Consider the following 24,343-nt stretch of genomic DNA (forward strand, 5'->3'; position numbering starts at 1 on the left):
AGTACAATGTGCGGGAGCCTTGATTCTGTGTGTGTGTGTGTGTATGGTAGAAAATATGTATAACACCAAGTGATAGGCCTGAAAATGGCTTGGTTTGATGATGTCACTTGCATCATTGTAGTTTATGGAGTGAAGATATGTGGCTATGGGTGGTTTGTTTGTTTGTTTTATCACTGGTGTATCTAGAGGCCTCAAACTTAAGGCAGTATCAGTGCATCACTGGCAGTCTGTAAAGTGCCACAAGTACTCCTTTTCTTTTTGTGAATACAGACTAACACGGCTGTTACTCTGAAAACTGGCAGCCTGTTACTAAATCAGAAATGGTCAGTAATAAAAAAACAGACACACAGTATAAGCCTCAGTAACTACTGTAAAATCTGATGTATGGACTTCAGGAACGCTTATTCCTTATTCTGATAAAATTGATATTGAAAAATCAACTTTTATAAACCACGTATTTTACTCTTTGGTATTTCTATTATCAAGATGGTGATATACTTTTTAAAGGCATAATAGAAAGTTCCAAGATGGTTTTGGCACCTTTTTTTAACATTACAATTATAGTAAATTTCTTAGGAACATGCCCGATCATTTTATATGTGGTCCGTGTAGTCAGCAGTACCCCTCTTCTGTAGCTGGAGCTTTATGTGTGATGTCATTGTACTTTATATAATGGAACTTCATCTTCAAATTGTGGTGGGAACTGTAGTTGGGACACTTTTTTTTTGGAAACAGTTTCTACGAGTGGTACCATTGCTGATCCTCATGTTAAGGTTGTGCAGTGTCAACAATGAGAACACTTACAAAAAATTCCCACTAGTTCAGTTGAATGGATGTTAGAACTGGTCCATGATCTAATGTATATAAGGCTCTAGCCACGAGCCTTTTTTTCACTACTGTGTCAGTTAGACCTGCTGAAAAGTAAAAACAGTTCCAGCTACCAGAACCATCCCTAGATTAGTGTTCAACTGAACCAGTGTTGGCGCTAGTGGAATTTTTTGGGGGGTGGGGATGGGAATGTACATTTCTGTAGCATAGCCCAGGCTTTAGATGTACAATGTTAGATTTGTTGTGGGCTGTGTGTCTATCCTGTGTGAATTTTCTAGATCCAAATACAGTATACAATTGGAGGGACTTAGTAGCTTTATTCTTGGTATTCACCCTACTGTTTAGTATTTGGCTCATGTGACTTGCCATTCCACTGCCTCACACGTATTCTCAACCTGTACACTTCAAACTATCGGGTTCAGTTCTTCTTGGGTGTTTTATTTCTGTAAAAGTTTGACCCAGAGATGGCAAAAGGTATATTTATTGAATAAGAAGCAGTGTTGATCTTTGCTTGAAAGAGTGATAGAAGGCTCAAAATGACTAGGTTCAAATTGGTGTGTTTGGAAACATGTGTTGATGAAGATCTGCACAGGTTTCTCTCCTCCCCCCCCCCCCCCGGCCCCAACCTTTTGGCTTAGTTCTCTGCACAATTGAAGTATTACATAAGATCCTGCTGTAATGCTCCAGCCTCTGATTACTGCTGCTTGCTGTTCAGCATGAAAAGGGAATCAAACAGAAATTTATTTATGATAGAAATGATTTATGTACTCAGTTTCTGATGCATTGCTTGCTGCCTCACTTCTAATTCAGAATCTAGCAGGATGCTACTGGGTTCTAGCAGGAACAGTGAACTCAAGAGACTTATTAATGCATCATGTATCCCAAGTTCTAAAGACACATGACAGTGCAGAAGGATAACATAAGATTAAAAATACTCTAGTCTGGGTTTAACATATGTCCTTTGTTGATCAGGCAATTTTAGTCTTCTATTTCAGAAACTCCTCTCCAGAGATTTAGCAGAGGGTGTCTCCACTTCTTGGTTTCACATTCTTACTGTTGGCCCTGTACTAAACTCTGTTGGGATTGGGGGTGGAAGAAAGAGTGTTCTGTAAACCTATCTTTCTGTGCTTGTGATATGATGACAAATCAAGAAAATACATAGCAGACACTGAATGTGCTGTTTACTGAATTTATTTTTCCATATGTCTAGGACAGAAAAGATGCAGACCCACTGACTGTGCAGCAAATGCCCAGGAAAGACTTGGGAGTTCATTTTTACACTGTGAGTAAATTCTGTTGCTGATTACAGGAGTTGCATAGCTGCATTATGTGTGGCAGAGCTGGTCTTACAGCTTTGGGAGTGTTGGATTAATAAAGAAGCTAGCAGCACAGAAGGAATTAGACATTCAAACAATAACCCTTAACTGGACATATTGTTCTAGCTACTGCTTTGGAAGAGGCTAACAAAATATTGCTAACTGCAGTGGTGTCTACCATTGTAGGAGCAAGTATTAGAATTTCTATACTCTTCTGTAGACATTAGTGTTATTACTTCTTAGACTGTAATGTGTATCATATTCTGTCCATTACACAGTACGGTTATAGTCGCTTCAAATTGCATTAGTAATAGACCCAGTGTGTACATTGTTGGTGTTGACTATCATTTTTTGGTACTGAAAAGGTTGAATTAATTTGACCTTCTGTATTTCACATGGTCCATCTAAAGCAATTTCCTGTGCTCTTTTGACAAAGCTTCCGCTTTCTCTAATAACGTCTACATAAAAGGATTTTTTGTTATGTAATCAGACATTGGGAGAATGGACTACAAAATAAAGCAGAATATTTACACTTAAAAATAGCAGGTGAACATGCTCACTAGTTACTACTACAACCATTTTAAATATTTTGGAATCTCATTATTCATTAAATTGCACTTTTTCTGAAATATGGTAGAATCTGAAAAAGACTGAATTCTTGCAACTGTCACACTTTCAGGAGCCTCATAACTCAAATGTCATCAGAGGTATAAATTTATTTAAATTATGACAAGGACTTCGAAATTATGGTATACTTAAAAAAGACACTGGGTTTGGGTCACTCTGACCCCATCACATGTTCTTCTCTGTTGGGATTGGTGCAATTAAAATTGACAGTTGTACTGGTAGAGGGTCAGACCTCTCTGAAAATCCACAATAGATGTCTGCTATCAAATCTGAAACAACCCCCCACTGGCAACATCTACACCAGTGGTTCTCAATCTGCGAGCCACTTGTGATCCAGTCAGCACACCGCTACGGCCCATGTGACATCCTTAGGGCCATACGGGGGGGGCGGGCGTGTGTGTGTGTATATATATATATATATATATATATATATATATATTATATTTATTTATATTTTTAATTTTTATGAGTTCGGCCCACGTAACACACAGAGAGCTGGATATGCTGCCCACAGTGGTGGGCTGAGAGCCACTGATCTACACAAATAAACAGGCTCTTACAGATAAGTGAGGTAGTAATTGAGACAGGTGAACTGTGATGTAATGGTCTTTAGCACTAACACTTGTCATTTAAACATTGAAAAACCATTTTATCTTCCAGCAGAGTCAGAGAGATATAGAAGAGTTATACCATCTTAGAAACAAAGAATAATAACAAGTTAACTGTAAACCAATGCATTTTGAGCTGACACCCCTTTCCTCCTTTTGAGTTACAAGTTTTGGTTGCACCCTCCCCCCACATCCCAGCCAAAAATAGACAGATGTAAGGCTGGGTGGCCCACTGAGGTGAGTTAGAGGGTGGAGGTGGTGCTTCCTCCCCGAGCCGCCCTAGGGGACACGCCCCACAGTTTGGAAACCTTTGCCTAAGTCAAACCCAAGAAGAGAACCACTTGTGGGTTAAATATTGCTACTCTAGTGTCCTGTCTCTTCAGTTTCAGGATTGCATTACATGACACAATAGCCTTTGTGTTTTCACCACCTAAGCTTACACTGTGTATAAAGTGTCAGACCTCAAGCAGTAGTGCATAATAATTGAATCAGTATCAACCAGTCAGGTAAAGAGATTTTTAGAATCCATTGTGGAGCATTTACAAACATCTGAAAACTGTATTGCAGTTTTTAGTTTGAATTTGCCTGCCATTTTTCACAGTAGCTATTAAGTGTCTGTCATTACATTCTGAAATATCTTTCACTGGGCAGAGAATCTTGTCTACCTTTTCTAGGTATGAGGAGCATATTTAATCAGTACAAGTGTTTGGAAGTCCAAAAGTTTGGTTGGAGTCTTGCTGGTACGGTTATGTAACTGCCTTATAGATATTTGCTCTCCTTCAGGCAAGATTGCAGTGCATTTGTATGCAAATTAAATTTCCAACTCAGAATGAAATGACATCCATTCAATTTATGCTACGTTTAGAATTAAGCAAGAAAATTAAAGTAAGTTCTAACCTGACCTCCTGAATAAAAGCATTTTAAAGTAACCTTAATTTTAGTGACTCCTCCTTTAAAAGGCAAATGGAACGTTCAAAGTATTTTGAGACGGTTTATGATGGACTTGCCCACTATTGTCAAGAGAGCAGAAAGAGAGTTACAAGTCCTACCGCAACTGATAGCGAATGGAAACTTTTCTTTTAACCTATGTTTAACCTGATGTTCACAAAAAGAAAAGGAGTACTTGTGGTACCTTAGAGACTAACCAATTTATTTGAGCATAAGCTTTCGTGAGCTACAGCTCACTTCATCGGAGCTCTAGCTCACGAAAGCTTATGCTCAAATAAATTGGTTAGTCTCTAAGGTGCCACAAGTACTCCTTTTCTTTTTGCGAATACAGACTAACACGGCTGCTACTCTGAAACCTGATGTTCACAGTTGTAATATCTAGTCTCTATGTTGCATGTATGTGGTTAGCAGACATCTGGTGTCTATAGTTCTATATAACATGCAACATGGCTATATAACATTGGGACTTAGTGGGGTGTGAAAGAGAAGTAGGAAGAAGACATACAAAAGTAAAAGTAAAAATTCATTCTGCTTTCTGTTTGAGAATGATGGAGAAATGGACTTTGAAGCCTTCTTTTAAAAAAAGAGCAAGCTGGATTGGTATGGGGCAGTCTTTGAGGCTAGACGTAAGAAAAAAGGAGGAAAGCTTAAGTGTCACCCTTTCCCCCTTCCCCACACAAAAAGAATCTGACTAAAAGAATATCACAATGATCTCCATGCTGTCCTTTTTGCTTTAGAAAGGTGAACTGAATTCTTTGTGCAGGCAAAAACTTAAATATATTTTAAAATAAAAATAGCTGGAAAATCAATTCCCCATAATTTAAATCTTGGCAGGTAAGGAAAGTCCCTTATGGTTTTCTATCCCTTCTACGAGTGATAATATCATTAATGCCAAATGCAGTATACAGATTGCAGCACCAAACTCTGCTTTAAGTGTTAATGATATAAACAGTTGCAGGAAAAATACAATAGTTTCTCTTGTGCAGTGTCTTTTGTGAAACTATCTAAAAATGCATTAAAGTAATACACACACAGCATGTACTTCCTGAAGTCAGTTCTTACCTTTGTCAAGCCAGCTGGACACAACGTTGCTTGATTAGTATCTGCAAACTTGGATCTATGTGAATGCCACAATTTTGTGTCAGTTGCAGGGTTCTTAGTTCAGTTCTGAAATGTGATCATACATATAAATGTGTGGACTGGGCATTATACCCTAGAGTCTCGTTAGAAAAATACAGGTTTTTTTAGCGAACATGGGCATACTTAAGATCCTTTGTGTAAGGAAAGCAAGACTACTGATTTGAAGTAAATTCAGGAAGTTTTGAAGTGGAAAGTACTAGCCAATTTGATATTTTTCTATCTTGTGACTGATAAGGTCACATAAAAAAAAAAGTACATGCAACCTGGGAGGGTGCTGCCCTCCCACTCCCCGGAAGGAACTCTTATGTCCTATAAAGCAGAAGGGCCAACAAAGTGCTAGCTGATAGCAAATTGCAGAACTCTGACAAGCTTAATTTCCAGTCCCTGAAAAGCTCTGAATGCTTTTGATTAACGTGACATTGAGGGGTTTTCAGTGGCAGGAGTTTGTTGGGCATCTTGAAGGCTGATGTGTGGCTGAAGGTGGTGATCTTGCAAGAGTAGAAAGTTTTGGAACAATATACTGGAACCAGAGGAAGAGGCTGCTGCTACCAGTATGTTTCCAGGTTGAGAGGCCTCCCTACCACCTTGGGGAATATTGTGGTAGAAATGTGCTCTGGGGGAAACGAGTATCCTGGGCAATTTATGGACAAGATTTATTAACAAGATTTTTGTTATAAGCTTATATGTAACATCTCAAATTGGCAACATCAAGTAATGAATGTGTGTACTCTGCCCACACTTGATAATTAACAGCTAATGTCTTAAAACTTAATTAGAAACCATAGTAGCATTTTGTAGATACATTCGCTCACACATTTAACAGTAACACAGAAAATAGCACAGCCCAACCCAAACTCTTTATTCTTTTTTGAAAGATCCAGTCTCCTGTTAAACAGGATTCTCATTTTTAATTGACTGCCCTTTTAAGAGGTGGATTGATATGTTGCTTAACAAGAGAAGAGAAACAGTCTGAGAATAGTTTGTGCCTGTGCAAGAGGAAGAGAATGTAACTAGAGAGTGTCAAATAGGAGACAAAAGTGAAATTGTCTCTCTTTAAAAGCCCTTACGTTCTGATCTCAGAAATTATGAGGAAGACTAAATTGTGAGAGGGAAACAGTTTTGAGAAGACTTTAGGAGAAGGAGGCATTTTCCTGAGAGTGTTAAAAAGGTTCAAGTGGATGAGCGTAAGAAAAAGGCAAATACCTGGTAAAAACAAAATAGTGAGTTAGCCACGGAAATTCTTTAATGTTAGTTTTGAAACTTTCTTTTAACTTTTCACCATTCTTTAGGTTTTGGTTTCTTTTTACTTATTTATTTGTGAGAGTAATGATTATGGTTTTTACTTCCTACTATGGTTTAGCCCAACAAAGCAAATATCTTCTAAGTTAACATTTCATCCTTCACTTTGCCTTCTTGTTCTTAGGTCTAGAAGAGAAGCTCGCAAGATTAGTGATGATACATACCATATGAAATTTACCTTTTCACCATTAAGAGCCTGATTATTAAAAACATTATGTTCTGGTCAGAACTTCCTCCATTCTGGTTTATACCTAGAATGCCTAAATTTTACATTAATAATGTTCTTTGTATGTTTTCACTGGCTTTGGGCATTGCAATTTTGCTATATGTTCGCTCTTATTGGTGGTTAAAGGCTTTTGTGTTTTATGTGGGGTGTTTTCTTGTGGCTTGGATTCCAAATATGATTTCTACTTCTTTCTGCTTGATCTCAGTTAAGGGTATATGTCACCTCCCCAAGAGAAGGACTCAGTATTTTAATTCAGGTTTACTGGAATTCTTCTGGGAGCCAGATGTCATTCACTGTTAATTTTAGAAGAATGTTTCTCCAGTTTTTTAATGTGGTTTTTCATTTTATAATAGTGCTACTGTTTGATAATATTAACTTCCTTCTCTTTACTATATAAAATGAGACTGTTGCTTCTCCACTTCCATCTGAAGGAGCCATTGACCCTATGATTTTCCTGGGCTTGGTTGTCCTGTGTTGTAGTATAAAATGCTTCTAAGAGATGCATTGGACATGGGTTACTTAAAAATATGAACACATTCTTTACTGGACTAATACGTAATCAAATCATGAAATGCTTTGGGCCAGTGAGTCATTCCTGTGTTAGGTTTCAGAGTGGTAGCCATGTTAGTCTGTATCCGCAAAAACAAGGAGGAGTCCTTGTGGCACCTTAGAAACTAACAAATTTATTTGGGTATAAGCTTTTGTGGGCTAAAACCCACTTCATCAAATGCATGGAGTGAAAAATACAGTAAGCAGTATATGTATTACAGCACATGAAAATATGGGAGTTGCCTTACCAAGTGGGAGCCAACGAGGCCAATTCAATTAAGGTGGACATTGCCCATTCCCAACAGTTGACAAGAAGGGCTGAGTATCAACAGAGGGAAAATTACTTTTTGAAGTGACCTGTCCACGCAGAGTCTTTATTCAGACCTAATTTGATGGTGTCCAGTTTGCAAATTAATTCCAGTTCTATAGTTTCTCGTTGAAGTCTGTTTTTGAAGTTTTTTTGTTGAAGAATTGCCACTTCTAAGTCTGTTGTTGAGTGTCCAGGGAGATTGAAGTGCTCTTCTGCTGGTTTTTGAATGTTACAATTCTTGACGTCTGATCTGTGTCCATTTATTCTTTTGCGTAGAGACTGTCCAGTTTGGCCAATGTACATGGCAGAGGGGCATTGCTGGCACATGATGGCATATATCACATTGGTAGATGTGCAGGTGAACGAGCCCCTGATGGTATGGCTGATGTGGTTAGGTCCTATGATGGTGTCCCTTGAATAGATATGCGGACAGAGTTGGCAACGGGATTTGTTGCAGGCATTGGATACTGCGTTAGTGTTTTTTGTTGTGTGGATCTACAACCTATCCTGAAGGACGATCCCTCACTCTCACAGACCTTGGAAGACAGGCCGGTCCTCACTTACAGACAGCCCCCCAACCTGAAGCAAATACTCACCAGCAACCACACACCACACAACAAAAACACACAGCAGCTCTGGTCCTTCCTCTTAAAGGAAAAATGATGCCTTCTGTTCTGTTTCCCTGCTCCTTTCTGGCCCTTCTACAAAAGAGGAGCAGTTCCTGCAACCCTGATTTCTGCCTCCTTTCTGAAAAATAGCACGTGGCTCAAGTGCCATTCTGCTCCCTTCTTCCTCCCATCTTTCAAGGGCGTTGATGGCTTCTCTAGTCCAACTCTGCCCACTCACCTGGGTTTTTCAAACTCTTGGTTAGCTAGGATTTACCCAATCCTCAATCTAGTTATTGAAAAGCACTCAAACAATATAATCCAGATCCCACATCATTACTGTAAAATGGATATTCATTTTATTTTGAACAAATGTGATGAAGAAACCACAATTTTTTTTTTTTTTTTTTTGTTGTTGTTCCACGACTGATCACACATTCTAGTTCCAGATTTAAAAGCTGTGATACAATTGGTTTTGTGGACAGTTCTGTTTTTCTACCACTTCTATCTTGTTTGTTGCTTGTTTGAGAGAAGACTTGAGCTCTTGCAGATAGTTTTGCAGACACTTGCAGGGATATTTCTTTAGTTTGTACTCCGATAATATTTGTTTTGTTAGATGTTGATCAGCTCTGCCTGAAACTCGCTTAAATAGAAGATCTGTTGGAAACTAATAGAAGGAAACCAGCAGCAATACCTCAGTTTACTAGTTAGGTTTTGTTTGTTTGTTTTCCTAAATATTATTATAGACTTATTCTGTCTAATATCAATAGGCTTCTGAAAACTCCTTTGTTAGTAGAGTTCAGTAGATCCCGAAGTTATGACATTGCGGGTGAAACAAGTGGCTTTAAAATTACCCGTCTCTTTGCAAAATTATCGTTCACAGAAAGTTTATAACTGAATTATTAGCTTCTAAAAGAGGCTGCCATGGAAACATTGATGTAGTCTTAAGATCTGACTCTTTTGTGTTCAGATCCAACCTGGGAGAAAGGTGGGAGAGCCTCTTTTTTTCTGTACTACATATAAGACTTACCACAGAATTTTAGGGAGTGGTAGAACAGTGCAGTAGCAGAAGGTAAACATCAAATTCTCTTAATATGTAGCTTTAGTTTGACTTGATTGTATCTGAGCACCTCCCAAGCATTTCAAAAGAGAAATAATCTGTCTTCCTATTCTGTGGGGGAAATAGTTCAGTTAGTTTATATGACTTTCTATTTTGTGTGGGGAAAAATTCAAAGAAAAGCCACATCAATGAAATTAGTTTTAAGTTTAGTTCTAAAAATGGTCATGTTCCTGGTCATTCTTGTGCTGGAGTAAGTTCATGTAGCTCAGCCCCTGTAAATTCTGTCTCCAACACTCGCAAGCCTCCACCCTGTTGTTGTGAAATGTAGCTGTTGGGAGAGGTGATTTATTGGGTAACAGAAGCCAGTCCCAGGGAGGAGTTTGAATATTGGGACAGAGACCTTGAACTGGACTCTTAACTGGAATCCCATGCAGAAGACAGAGCTGTGGGGAGATCTCATTTTGGACCACTGGATTTTTTTTTTTATAGTGTTTTGCTTCATTCCTATATATCACTTTTAGTATTCAGAGTAACAGCCGTGTTAGTCTGTATTCGCAAAAAGTAAAGGAGTACTTGTGGCACCTTAGAGACTAACCAATTTATTTGAGCATAAGCTTTCGTGAGCTACAGCTCACTTCATCGTGCATGCATCCGATGAAGTGAGCTGTAGCTCACGAAAGCTTATGCTCAAATAAATTGGTTAGTCTCTAAGGTGCCACAAGTACTCCTTTACTTTTAGAATTGTATTCCAAAGATCTTGAATGCATGCTGCATCATTGCCAGGTCTGTGTGCAATTGGAAGTGATGCACTTTTCTAGCCCTCTGCAACCAGTAGCATAAAGGAAACCAGAAAAAGCCCAAGGCTGTGGCTTAATTTAACAACTTGAGAAAAAAGCCCTTGCTGGCAGGATTGTTATAAGGAGGCAGGTTCCTTCTTCATACTATCGATCTCCTCAGTCTTGCCTTAGTTTAGCTTTAGTCATCTGCTGTTCGCCCAGTTTTGATTTTAGTTAAACCCCAAGGAAACGAAGCTGTGGTGCTATTTCCTTTGATGTAAAAGAGATATGGAATTTGGTCTTGTCTGCATACTCTTGTCTGCACGCTCCAACCTATGGTGCCTCCCCAGTTCTAACGAATTCATGTGACTTTTGAGAATTGAGCCTTCTGGGACTCTACAGATGGGTGCTTTGAAGGAAGAGGAGCAGTTAATAGAAAAGCTTGAAAACTTTTTAAAAAAGGTTTTCTGACATTCTTAAACTAAGTTTTTAAAGGTGGAAAACTAGCAAATGAAATTATAATGGACTGCCAGTCTTTAGGACTGTCCAAGGAAACCCACATTTTTGGGTTCTGTCTTGATGATATTCTGGTAAATTGATCCTCTTTCCCTTCCTATGCTCTCTCAATAAAAAAAATAATTCTGTGTGTCCAGACTAGGTGGTGGCAAGAATTTAATGCAATGTATTTAACCAAATTACATGTGCTTGTTGCAGATTTTATTTTATGCATCTTAAAGTCACGCAGCTTCCAGACTCTCCTATTACCTCAGTAACTCAGCTGACTAGTTAATAGAGGAGGGAAGCGTCTATCGCACACTACGCCAGGGACTGTTATAGAAATGAATTGGCATGGAGTTACTTTAAATAAATTAAAATAACAACAGGGTGTCTATCCAATGCTCTTAAAGCACCGTTAACAATACAGAATAGCATGTATGGGCAGTTGTGATTTAAGGGCGCACCTTCAACTTAATCACATCTCTGAATATTTTGGACCTGGATAACTGTAACTGAAAGAAACTAGCACAAAAACAAACTGTGTAGTTTGTTCACTCTTCCTCCTGTATACTCAGTTTCTCCGTTGATGAAAAATCCTGATGTTTGTAGGGTCATTAAGTGTGTAAAGAGGAATATCATTAGCAAATGGTTCTGTTTCGCTTATACATTCAGAGAGACTATTGGACTGAGACTGGCAGCCAGTTCACTGGAATGTAGAGTGACATGCAGAAGTTTTTGGTCTCTGAGAGAGCATTCATGTTTTGATTAATGCAAATAATCAACTGAATTTATTTTACATCCCAAATAGGGAGTAGTGCAATGCATCAAGGTGGAATGAATTTTTCAAAGGACACTTCTCTCCTTACTATGATGATATCACTTTTCTAATCTCTTCTTCTGCCTGTGAACATCACTATTGCCAACCTCCAAAGATTAAAAATCGAGAGATTGACCACAAATTTGTTTGTGTGTGTGTTGTCTTTTGATTATTTTTTTTTAACTCCCCCTGCCAGTCCTGTGTGTGTGTAACAATTAGTGTTGCCTTCTCTTCCAAATTTATTGGGTAGGTGATTTTTGACTGTCACTGCAGGAGCTTTCACCACCTCATCCGCCTGTCCTTTGCCAAGAATTAATTTTGCCCCCCCCCCCCACCAGCCTCCAAATCAGTCCTGTCCCCACCATCAGTTCAGCCCCCAGCCTCACTGCAGCACCTCCTGAGGTTCTTCATCCCCCATCTCCCAGGTCTGAAGGGTGCTGCAGCAGGGTCCCTCTCCTCTTCTAGGTTTGGGGGGCAGCAGTTCCAGGGACTCTTCAGCCCCTTCTGCCTCTTTCCGTGCTTGGTGTTGCAGGGAGAGAGTGAGGATGAGCAGAGGAGCCATGCTGACAGGAGGGTGGGGGAGGGAATAGATAGATGTACCTTGAATGCTTTTTCTCCTGCTGACTCCTCTTCTGTGAGAGAATGGCTTCAGGTTGCTGTGAGGATGGGGAGAGGGAGAGGAGGAGAGTTCTTCCTACATCAGTCCTGATTGATGGCTCTGTTCCAGCGGGTGAGAAGTTGGGGAAGGCAGCCAACCGGAGGATGTTTTTCCACCTCCCAGGCTGGGCTCAGATTCATGTTAGGGCCAGATTTGCTTACTTAGTGATGAAGTGGACTCTAGCTCCAGACAGAATCCCAACACTGGTGGAAAAAATCACGAGAGTTGCCAGTACTGGATCACATTGGATGCAAACTCTGTATCTGTTTGCCTTTTGATTCCCAATAATTCTTCCTTGGTACTTAGTTAAGAAGAAGAGGTCTGTAAGGTCTTCAGTGTTTGATTGTTACAGAATGCGAAGGAGGCTGAAGTGCAAAACAAAAAAAATTAAACTGGATTATCCAGCTCCTGTTTGACATAAATGGATCCCTCCCTCTACCTTAGAAAAGGAGAACCCTAGCTGACATGGAAAGAGTTAAATTTCTGCACATCCCAGTTCCTTTATTTCTCCATAATTGGCATGTTTACTTCATAGAATTTTGTGCATTACTGTATTTCAGTTTTCCAGAAGGAAAAGTCTTTGGTTGTTAAAGGATGTTTTTACCTTTCTGAGATGTAGCTTTATATTAGAAGGAATAATCTGTCTAATGTGGCAAGTGCTTTAAGGTGAAAAACTATCCATTTTATTAATTCAAAATGCTCGCTTCCCACAATTTCTCTGCATACCACCGTTACAAATGTTTACATGTCATGAACTCTAAAAATTACACAGCTAGAGGCTTACTACAAACTATTTATTCAAATCTGCCTTTTCTTTGCAGCAAGATTAGCCTTCCTATCTGGTAGGAGAGGTTATAATAATAATCGGCAGCAGCAGTATCACTTGAACAGTCATTAGCAAAGACCGTATGAAAGCTTTGCTGCTTAATCCATGGTTGCTTTCTTCTGTGTGCACTCCAAGTGGAGAAAAGCTGACATTGTTTCAGCAATGTTTAAGAGCTACATTTAATTCTGAAAGTTCCTTCTCTCATTAGATAATATTGCATCCCACTTTCAGTCTATTACTTGGCTTCTTGTTTTTCTATGGCACCAAGTTCAAGCTCTTCCTCCTTATTTTCAAGTCTGTGCATAATCTTGCTCACAATTATGTGTCTTTTCATTTGCTCCTACTTCTTCCAATCCTCTTGTCCTGTTGCTCCTGTTTTCTCCCATTCCTTCCTCTTCACATTGTCATTCTTGGAACATCCTTCCTCTTCCTGTCCACCAAGCATTCCCCCTCTAATTAAATCCTTGAGTTAATGGTAACTGTCCATATCCTCCCTTTTGGGTCATTGTTTTTATATATAAAAACATTATATATAATATATGGAGGGGATTGGATTGGAATCTTCTCTGGGCTGCGAATGTAACTGTTTGTAAACACCTTGTAAATGTATAGTGCCATAGAAGTGATTATCAGTGATAATTGGTGTCTAAAGAAATACAAACTGATAAACTGTTACTTGAAAAACAACCCCGTAGAGACTTTTGGTAGCCTTTCCTGGAATGATTGACTCATTTTGTTTGGGTTTTGTTCTCTCCCCCAGTTCAAACTTCCACTGTTCACAAAGTTAGTTTTTCTGCATGCTCCTCAGTAAATGGGTATGAGCTGCTGGGGTTTCTAGACACAGCCACTGGGTCAGGAGATAATCAATAGGTCAGGATGGCAAGGGAACACTTTTTCATGCTTTGAAGGAGATCAGTTTACAATTGCCTGTGAAAGTTTTTGCATCTAAAAGCAGTTGTGTACAAAGTGAGATCTATTCTGTATCTTAACCTTTGCACTGATTGTACTCTACTAAACTGCAGAGGCAAGTGTTGCTTGCTGTCCTTCTATATCCAAGAAAGGAGGATACTGACAGATTGCAAACAGGCAGCTCACAGGGGTCTGTAAGGCAGCATGAGCATTCTGCTTCTAACTCCTACGACTTGCCATTTGTTTGTGCGCCCTCCTTGTCTATCCCCTCTCTTGCCTGCCAGGGAAAGATCTGATGTCCAAACTGTTTATGAAATGTCTTCCTAAAATTTCTGTGTAAGCAGAAGCTGGTCCAGGCTTCATGGTGTATTCACAGCGCAAGAGACACCAGCATTGTAACTTAAGCAATAGTGTTACATATTGGTGAGTATTTGTATAGAAATAAGCGCAATGAATATTCTAAATGTTTAAAGATTTTGTATACTAAGTATATTTAGAACATGTAGTTATAGCTCTTTTAAAAACTAGTTTAATATCTGGCTATGTCAGAAAACTGTTTACCATTGAATTTAAAGAGCTTGTTCCACCAACTGAAATAGGTGGACTTAAGGACATGTTTGGGTATCTTTGTGTGTTTTGTAAGCAAGAACAGTGGCAAGATTTTCCTACCTTTTTAACATCTGTTACTCAATTGTGTGGAGATTGTACCTGGTTTTGTTTTTTTCTTTTCTTTATGGTTTGCTACAGAGTCGATAAGTATGGGTATGGTGGGTTGACCTAGGGGTGAAGTGCACTGACCCTGGGAGACTGGCTGTCTTTAAACCATTTAATTGGCATGCAGAGTGTCTTTAGAAAGATTCATATTCACAAATACCAGACTAAAACTGTTTCTGAAATAAAGAGAAATCTAGATCCTTCTCCCCCACTGGGCCGTTTTAAAAGTATTGCAATCTAGTAGAAGGGTTCTCAAGATGGGGTCGTGACCTCTCAGGGGGTCATGAGGTTATTACGTGGCGGGTCGTGAGGTGTCAGCCTCCACCCCCAAACCCCGCTTCACCTCCAGCATTCAGAATAGTGTTAAATATTTAAAAATGTGTTTTTAATTTGTAAGGGGGGGTCATACTCAGAGGCTTGCTGTGTGAAGGGGGTCACCAATACAGAAGTATGAGAACCACTGATCTAGTAGGCCATTTGTTACAACTCATAAGAACACAAGAATGGCCATACTGGGTCAGACCAAAGGTCCATCTAATGCAGTACCATCTTCCGACAGTGGCCAGTGCCAGGTGCCCCAGAGGGAATGAACAAAACACATAGTCATCAAGTGATCCATCCCCTGTCGCCCCTTCCCAGCTTCTGGCAAACAGAGGCTAGGGACACCATCCCTGCCCATCCTGGCTAATAGCCATTGATGGACCTATCCTCCATGAATTTATGTAGTTCTTTTTTGAACTCTGTTATAGTCTTGGCCTTCACAACATCCTCTGGCAATGAGTTCCACAGGTTGACTGTGTGTTGTGGGAAGAAATACTTTCTTTTGTTTGTTTTTAAACCTGCTGCCTATTAATTTAATTTGGTGACCCCTGGTTCTTGTGTTATGAGAAGGAGTAAATAACACTTCCTTATTTACTTTTTCCAAACCAGTCACGATTTTATAGACCTCAATCATATCCACCCCCCTTAGTCGTCTCTTTACCAAGCTGCGAAGTCCCAATCTTCTTAATCTCTCCTCATATGAAAGCTGTTCCATACCCCTAATCATTTTTGTTGCCCTTTTCTGAACCTTTCCCAATTCCAATAGATCTTTTTTGAGATGGGGTGACCACATCTGCACTCTATTAGCATCTTGTCATAACTTTATTACCCTGCTTGTCTAAGCTTTATGGGGGGAAATTATATCGTGTAAAATTAGCAGGTAGGTATGTAGGGCTATTTCACTTATATTTAGGTTCATGTGTTTGATGCTTAGTTTCGCGCTCTCTCATATAAAGGCTACTAGATCTGATAAAAAATAAACAATTTTCTGTAATAGGAGTGTACAAATAGTGTGTGTAATAGCAAAATCTGGTAGCTTAGAGAACAACCAAGATGGAACTTACTCCTCTCAAAGGGAGACGGTGTAGTCTATACTTTGAGAAGGGGATTGGGAGTAAGGATTCCTGAGTTTTATTACTCGCTCAGCCACAGAATTGCTTATGTTTTTGAGCAAGTTGCTGATCCTTTCCCTATTGGTGAAGTGGGGATGATTCCTAAAATGAATTTAAGCAGTTTCATTTTGAGATACACAGATGGAAGATAGCTATATACGTTCTTGGTGGTGGTGGTGGTGTCTTATATCTTTGCCCCTCAAATGGCTGATGCTTCAAAATGTAACTCTGCTTTTGGTGTTCATTACCTGGAGACTGTGAAACAAATATGAACTTGAGCAGAAGAGCTTTAAAAAGTATTTCTGTGGAAACTGTATAACCTTAGAGGGGACCTCTACCATTTCTGGTGGACTTTACTAGCCATTCAGTTTTTTTGATCACATGAAAAGCCAAATCAGATCTATAACCCGCTAAACCTCTTTTTTAATCTGGAAGGCCTTGCACTGAATAATACTCAATACAACAGGCAAATAAACAATGTTTCAAACTTAGATGCCTTACGACTATCAGAGATTCAGTAGCCTGCTAGTTGTAAAAGAGCTGTACCTGCCTTCTGTGTTTAATTATGGAGAAACTTACCAACCCCTTTCCCAAAAATGGCACATTGACGTTTACGTAGCTTTATGGCACATTTCATTTTAAACTAGCTCTCTGGTCTGTAGCCTACGTTTTTCAAAATGACTAGTGATATTTAGGTGCCCAAATTTCTGGGTGTCCAATTTAAGTCACCTTTAAAGGAATCTGATTTTTCAGAAAGTGTTGGGCACCTAAAATCACTTGCCACTTTTGAAAATTTAGGACCACTGACTATAGTATCTAGAGGTTAATGTGAGCTGTTCGCAAACTAAGAGGGCAAATAAATCAGTTCACCACCTAAACTTTCCATTCCTTTTAACTTTGTTAAGAAAACACTTCTCCTTGTATCTAACAAGTGTAACTAATATATTCATAATGTATATAGCTAGATGTATTCTGCATGATACTCTCACATACAATTTTATCATGTTGTATCCACACTGTTTTCTTCTTTAAGAAAGCAATAAAATCTATAGATAAAAAATTACTGTAACCAATGCTTTTCTCCACAGTGCAGATCTGTCAAAAGCACTCTCCATATTTAGTGTAACAGAGTTGAAAATAATTTTTTGACCTCTAGGGCCTCATTTCTGTCCTCTCCACTGTAGTTGGGATTCATGCTGACATGTTGCTTTTCATGTTGGCATCATCTTAGATGATGATTTTCTTAACGTCCTACAAGGCTAGCAGCACCATGGCCTTGTAATGTCACTGGAAAGCATTCTGTAGAGATACTTGTGTGGAGATTTCTGTTAACCTACAAGTTAATGTCTTTACACTGGCTTCAGCAGTTGTGCTGTGAAGGTATATACAGAATACTATAAACTGCTTCTGAAGTCCCTTTGTAGAGAGGGGGAGCTATCTAGAGGCAGTAAAATGGATCGTTCTGGATTGAAGTTTGATGCTTAGCACTGAAATGTGAAATCCTGATTTGAAGAGGGATGTGGAGATGTTCTTGGTGTCAATATTTAATATCGGTATCTGCTGCATTCCACAAAGTTATGATCTCTGTTTAAAAGGAAAACTAAACTGATTCTTTTTTCTCTTACTGTTTCAGAAGTGTGTTGGTCTTGTCTCAGCATGCCTTGAGCCTGTAGTGCATTTTTTATAATGATTGTTAACTTACAGGTTTCAGAGTAACAGCCGTGTTAGTCTGTATTCGCAAAAAGAAAAGGAGGACTTGTGGCACCTTAGAGACTAACCAATTTATTTGAGCATGAGCTTTCGTGAGCTACAGCTCACTTCAACTTACAGTATTTCTCACACTGAGTTAGGAGGAAACCTACCCTTTTAAAAAAATTTCCTGCATGCAACTTCTGACAGAGGCTACTAAGGAATTAAAGTACTGTCAGTCTCTGTAGAAGCACTTTACCAATGGTGTCCAATACAAGTGAAATTAATTAGTGTGACTGTAGTCATCTTCTCCTCACTGAAGGCAAAGTGTTTGTTTCAGTCTAGTGAAGCATGCTTGTTTCATCAACTTCTGGCCTGAACATGAAAGAAGCGAGAGGATGAAGTCTTAAATTACTTAGCTGTGTTATTTAATAGCATCTTAAACTCTTGAAACTGAAGCGATTTTAAAAATCTAATTCTAATCACCTTTTTTATGTTGCTCTGTTTACCTTTTTCCCTTTCTTCTGATTGTATTATGAAATTAGACTGGTCTGTTAGTTTCATTTCCCATTTCTCATACATTAGAAGAATGCTACAGAACTTGGGTTGCAAACATACTCTAGAGGAGTGCTTAAAAGTGGGAGGGAAAAATTTGGAACTCTCCCTGCCCTGCGCCTCCCTCTCCCCCACCCCTTTTATTCTGTATAAAGAAGGCATGAGAGGTTGCTGCTTTTCCAGAAAAGAATGGACAGGGTGTTTCTTGTTGTTACATTGGAATTCAAGGTTTTATCTATCCTCAAACTCAATGGTGACTGGAGATAAGTGGTGCCATTACCAGAGTCACGTGAAAGTTGAGCAATTGAGCAAGGAAGGGCTGTTTAGCTACACTATTCAAAAATTATTTTTGGTTGTTAACATGTTTAATTTCAGTGACTGACCAACATTTTGGAGATATCCTTAATAAAGACTCAATCCCAGTAACCCTTTAATTAAGATGTGAGAGCACACAGTATACATCTTCTGAGACATTGGGGAAGTCAATAGTATGCAAGTCTTTAGGACAAATTCTGAAAGAACGAATGAAGAAAGACATGGATGTAAATGAGATAAAATGCAATATGGGTTTACCAAAGTTGGGTCACATTAGACTAAACTGATTTTTTGATAACTGATTCCTTAGACAAGGAAAATGTGGTAGACTTAATCTATCTTGACTTCCATAAAGCAGTCATATAGTAACACATGGGTAATTATTATTTAAGATGAAGAAAATAGGCATTAGTACAAGTGAGGAAGTAGCTAAAGGGGGAGGTAACAGTGGGTTGTGCTAAAAGGAGAATCATCAGCTGGAGAGACATTACTGCTTCTTCCCCCCATCCCCTTTTTTTTTTTTCAATGCTGCACTACACAGTGATCCCTTCCAACCACAACCATGGCACATTTGGGAAGGTGTGGTTGTGTGACCCAGATTTCACCAAACGGGGCAGATTACTTGTTGAATTGTTTGCGGTTTAAGGGCCAGCATTGAAAACTTCCCCTATTTCCCCTAGGTGACCCTGTGCGATATCACTCTCCTGGGGGTAACAGACACAGCAAGAGAGCAGATGCTGCAAGTGTCTGGGTACAGACCTGGTCCTTATGCTGAAATGCTGTGTGCTGCAATGATGCCAGCAGATGTAATACTGGAGTGGTGCCGGAAAGTGTCCTATTGTGGTGGAGAAAGTAAGGCAGCCCTTCCCAGAGACCTTCTGCAAAGGATTGCAGAGTACCTCCATGAAAGCTTCCTAGAGATCTCCATGGAGGATTCCCGGGCCATCCACTACACCTACTTTTTTGTTCAGATTAATATTAAAAAATAATAACATGTAACCCCTACAGTTTACTCACCAGAGCTGCCTTCCCCAGCATCACGCTCCGCTGCCAACTGGTTCTATGAAGGGATGGGCTCCAGGGTTAAAAACAGTTCTTGGCTGTCTGGGAGAATGGATCCTCTGCTTGCCTGCCTCACATTCTTCTTCTCCTCCTCCTCCTCCTCTTCCTCGGCAACAATGTCCTCATTGTTGCTCAAGATCGCCCGGGGCTCCTGGGAGGTATCAACGGAGCCTGTCAGGGTTGTGATTGGGTTTTTTAATGATATAATCAGACTGATTTTTGTCATACTTTGGGTGTCATATATGGCAGACACTGCTACTGAATGAAAGTAATGTTGAAGAGCTGCTGGAAGCCTGGAACAGGGACTTAAATTATTATGTTGGTTGTCTTTGATTATAGCAGTGATAGTCAATGTGTCTCACTTGAGGCTCATCAAACATATCCATATTTTGTTGTTCTGCTTTAGTAAACAATTTTGTTATGGCGCATTTGATCTTGAATAAGCTGACTTCCTGCACTTCTTAAAATGAGCAAGAGTCCCTTTTTAAGCTTGTTACTTAACACTTGACAATGTTTACATTTTACATTGCAAGAATTTTTTTTTGACTACAGTAGAATCCACTTATTAGCAACCTGTTGGTTCCCAGCAAAAAAGCTGATGATCTATCTAAAGGTTTCCAGTAAGAGGAAGATAGATTTGCATGGCTGCAGCTAGTGAAGGAAGCGCTAGGGTGTGCTTTCCCTGGCTGCAGCCCTGCAGACTTACCTGCAGCTGGAAGGGAAGACTGTGAGCAGGGCAGCAGCGAGGTCTGTGGGGCTGCATCAAGAAGGGCACATAGATTCATAGATATTAAGGTCAGAAGGTTTCATAGAATATCAGGGTTGGAAGGGACCTCAGGAGGTCATCTAGTCCAACCCCCTGCTCAAAGCAGGGCCAATCCCCAATTTTTGCCCCAATCCCTAACTGGCCCCCTCAAGGATTGAACTCACAACCCTGGGTTTAGCAGGCCAATGCTCAAACCACTGGGACCATTATGATCATCTAGTCTGACCTCCTGCACAACGCAGGCCACAGAATCTCACCCACCCGCTCCTACGAAAAACCTCTCACCTATGTCTGAGCTATTAAAGTCCTCAAATCGTGGCTTAAAGACTTCAAGGAGCAGAGAATCCTCCAGCAAGTGACCCATGCCGCAGAGGAAGATGGAAAAACCTCCAGGGCCTCTTCCAATCTGCCTGGAGGAAAATTCCTTCCCGACCCCAAATATGGTGATCAGCTAAACCCTGAGCATATGGGCAAGATTCACCAGCCAGATACCCAGGAAGGAAGTGCTGGGATTTGCCAAACCCAGGGCCCAATTGCAAGAGCAGGATGCAGCACAGAGAGGTACTGTGTAGCCCTCTGGATCCCCAGCATCTGCTCCCCACGGAAGGCCCCATCATCTGGGTTTCAGTCCCCCTTCCTACTGCTGCCCGGCCTGCAGCCTCAGGCAGGTTTGTAGGGCTGCAGCCAAGGAAGGCGCATCAAAAAGTTGTCAGTTGGATGTACTGGTGACAGGCATGTGACTTAAGTCCCATTAACATTAGAGTCAATGGGAAGGGATTGGTTCCCAGCACAATGTTGCTCTTAATCAGTTGTTAATAATAGGATTATTATTAAGCACTATCCACTATATAATCAGTTGTTTTTGTTTTACCGCTTCCTTCAACTTCAGAGACGTTAAGTCAGATACATTCATACACTGTTTAGTAATCACTATACACTAATCTTCTATTCACTCGGTTGACCAGCAGCTTCCATGTTTACTGCAATTAGAATGAGAAACAACTGCATAGTGAATTCAGCCATATGAAAACTGAAAAATAAAGCCAGCTTTAAAGAGAACTATGGTTTCAAGTGCCCTGACCACCTTTCGGAAGCTTATCGATCCTTGCAAAGCAAGTCCTTGTAACATTTCCCACTCCTCTCTTGTGAACATTCAGTAACAGTTGAGTCCACAAACTGGCCACGCCCCTTCTCCAATCACTAGTACCTCCATCCCTTTTCTCTAAATTTCTTGTTAGTTGTATAACTTTCTCATTGTTTTTAATAAGCATAAGAACCACCCATATGTCATTACCACTTCTCTCTCAACTTTTCAGAATAATTTCAATCTGTGAATGAAAGCTAGATCCTATTGTTTCTAGTATTAAAAATAAAAAAATGAAATACATGCGTTAATGCAAATGTTTATGAAGTAAAGTTTGGGTGCATTTTTTTTTTAAATGAATCCTACCAACTGCCTAGGGTCCCCTCCCCGCCACACAAAAAAAGAGAAAATCCTAATTAAAATCTAGGGGGTGCAGAACAAGTGGGTTGTTCATTTACAGAACAATTCTGGGTTTTTTCATAACCTGTACAGCAGCAGAGTAAATTCTGCTGACTCATCATGGTGGTTGTGGGTTGTGAACTTCACCAGCATATAAAGGTGTGTGTGTGTGGGGGGGTGTCCCTCTAAGCAAAGCTTTGAGAAAAAGCTTAGGCTGAAGTTTTTTGTGGTGTTGGTGCTTCAACCACCAATAAAGCCAAACCCCACAATTGGAATAAGTTTGGACTATGTACTAACTTTTGTATGTTCTACTCAGATCAGGAACACCATTTCTCTCACAGCCGTGTATCAGTTTGGGACTGTGCCAGAAGAAAAATGAGGAGTAAATGTCAGGGACCTTAACTGATAGTCTAGGAGAATCATAGAATATTAGGGTTTGAAGAGACCTCAGGAGGTCATCTAGTCCATATGAATAACAGTAAATCCAGGTCAAGCAGGGAGTGCCATGCCCTAGTCTAGGAGTAGGGTCCATATTCTGGGTTTGTTCCTATCGAGAGTTCATATATTGAAAGCACGAGTGAATATGGTCTTTGTCTCAGATTTCTCTCTCTAAGTGTATGTCTACACTTCACTCAGAGGTTTAATTGCAGCTTGGGTAGACATACCTGTGCCAGCTTTTTCCATATCTATACTGCTAAAAATAGCAGTGTAAATATGCTAGCATGGGCTTCAACATGAGCTATACAAGCACGCCAAGGACCCTGGGTATGTACTTCCATTGCTAGTCCACGCTGAAGCTCATGCCACTGCATCTACGCTGCTATTTTTAATAGTGCTGATATGTCTACTCAAGCTGCACTGACACCTTGGATGCTACGTAGACATCCTAACCATGCTTCTGTCTAAAGATGTTGAAAGGAGGGGGTGAGTGTGACTTCTTGTTTTGTTTATACAAATGTCCGGCAAGTTCTAATGGATCGGCAAGTTCTAATGGAATTGTCCTTTTCTTCTTTTGTGGGGCCAGGTAGGGTGAAGACAGCATAGCTATTTCTTTCACTGAATTGTGAAATCCTGTTTAATCTTCAAACTGGCGATGTCAAGGGTGCCGAGTCCTCCTCCTCCGGCAGAAATGTCGAGTGGACCTGTAGCAGAAAGCTGGTGCTACACTCAGGTAAATTCACAGTATGCTCAGATGGTCAGTTTACTAAGATTACACCATACAAAAAGAAGATTGGTGATCTAAACAAATTTAGAGCCCAGGTTTTCAGAGGTGAAAGTCTAATTACCAACTAACTAAACCAATGCAACTAGGACTACATCAGATTTTAGATACAAATATTTAGACTGCTCCATCTCTAAACTCACTGTTTTTTCTTGTGGATCTGCCTATGAATGGAAGCAGCATGGGCTGAGTCAAGTCAGAGGGAGACTAATGTGTCTCTATCTCCTTCCTTCTTTCCTGTCTCACTTTTATGGAACTTCCTGAGGTAGACTGAAAAAGTTGTGATGGTCCATTTTGGACATGCAGCTATTATAGAATTAGATTAGTTTTTGCTTCCCTTGGGTTACTTTTCACACACACACAAGAGGAAGTCAAGTGCCTTGTCAGAACCCACCATAGGTTGCTATGCAGTGCAGTCATGGGTGTGGGCAGATCTTAATGATGTCCTTGGATTAGTAATATAATGATGTGGTTATTTCAGTTCTTCCCCTATACCTGTTCATTGTGCATAAGCATGACCCTGAATTGCTTCCTTGTTTTGAATCTTCAGATTAAGGTGGTAAAGTTTTCATACATGTGGACCATAAACAATTTCAGCTTCTGCCGGGAGGAAATGGGTGAGGTCATCAAAAGTTCAACCTTTTCATCAGGAGCCAATGATAAACTGAAATGGTAAGAAACATAGCAGAAGATACTCATCACCCAGCATATACAGACCGGAGAGATATGTTAATGCCCTTAGTAGACTGGGAAACATCAAGCTTATCTAAACTGCAGAGGGGTCCCGGTTCCCTTGGGCACACACAACATACACTCAGGAAAAAGAGAGTGTTGCCTTGGCACAGTGTTTGGGTACATACAACATGGACATCAGGATCTGTGTCTGTAGTTTATGGTCTTTATACTTTGCTAATGGAGACTGTTAATAAGTATGTAGCCCTTTCATGTTTTTGAATTGATTGTCTTGTAGACAGATTCATATTTCTGGACCTATCTAAGTGCCAATACAGGATTTGTAAATTAGAAGAAATATCACAGTGTTCTTGTTTTGTTTACCGTAGTCAATGATCAGTGTAGCAGAACTTATTTGCTGTACACTTTATT

At 40.0% G+C, this 24,343-nt stretch overlaps 1 protein-coding gene across 8 annotated transcripts in view; it reads left to right on the top strand.

The window, feature by feature from the left end:
• Positions 1–24,343, top strand: part of SPOP (speckle type BTB/POZ protein) — a 39,704-nt gene that overhangs the window by 2,303 nt on the left and 13,058 nt on the right. For 3 of the 8 annotated variants that reach the window (XM_084615751.1, XM_084615755.1, XM_084615754.1), the window contains exons 2-4: positions 2,039–2,110; positions 23,042–23,188; positions 23,790–23,911. In XM_084615751.1, the coding sequence (XP_084471877.1) occupies positions 23,111–23,188; positions 23,790–23,911 (200 nt within the window). In that variant the 5' untranslated portion in view covers positions 2,039–2,110; positions 23,042–23,110. Of the gene's footprint in view, positions 1–2,038; positions 2,111–19,386; positions 19,559–23,041; positions 23,189–23,789; positions 23,912–24,343 lie in introns of all 8 variants that reach the window. The other 5 variants (XM_084615752.1, XM_084615757.1, XM_084615756.1 and 2 more) reach the window with 3 other exon arrangements.

Source organism: Lepidochelys olivacea (genome assembly GCF_965140295.1).
Source record: "Lepidochelys olivacea isolate rLepOli2 genome assembly, chromosome: 27".
Classification (NCBI taxonomy): Eukaryota; Metazoa; Chordata; order Testudines; family Cheloniidae; genus Lepidochelys; species Lepidochelys olivacea.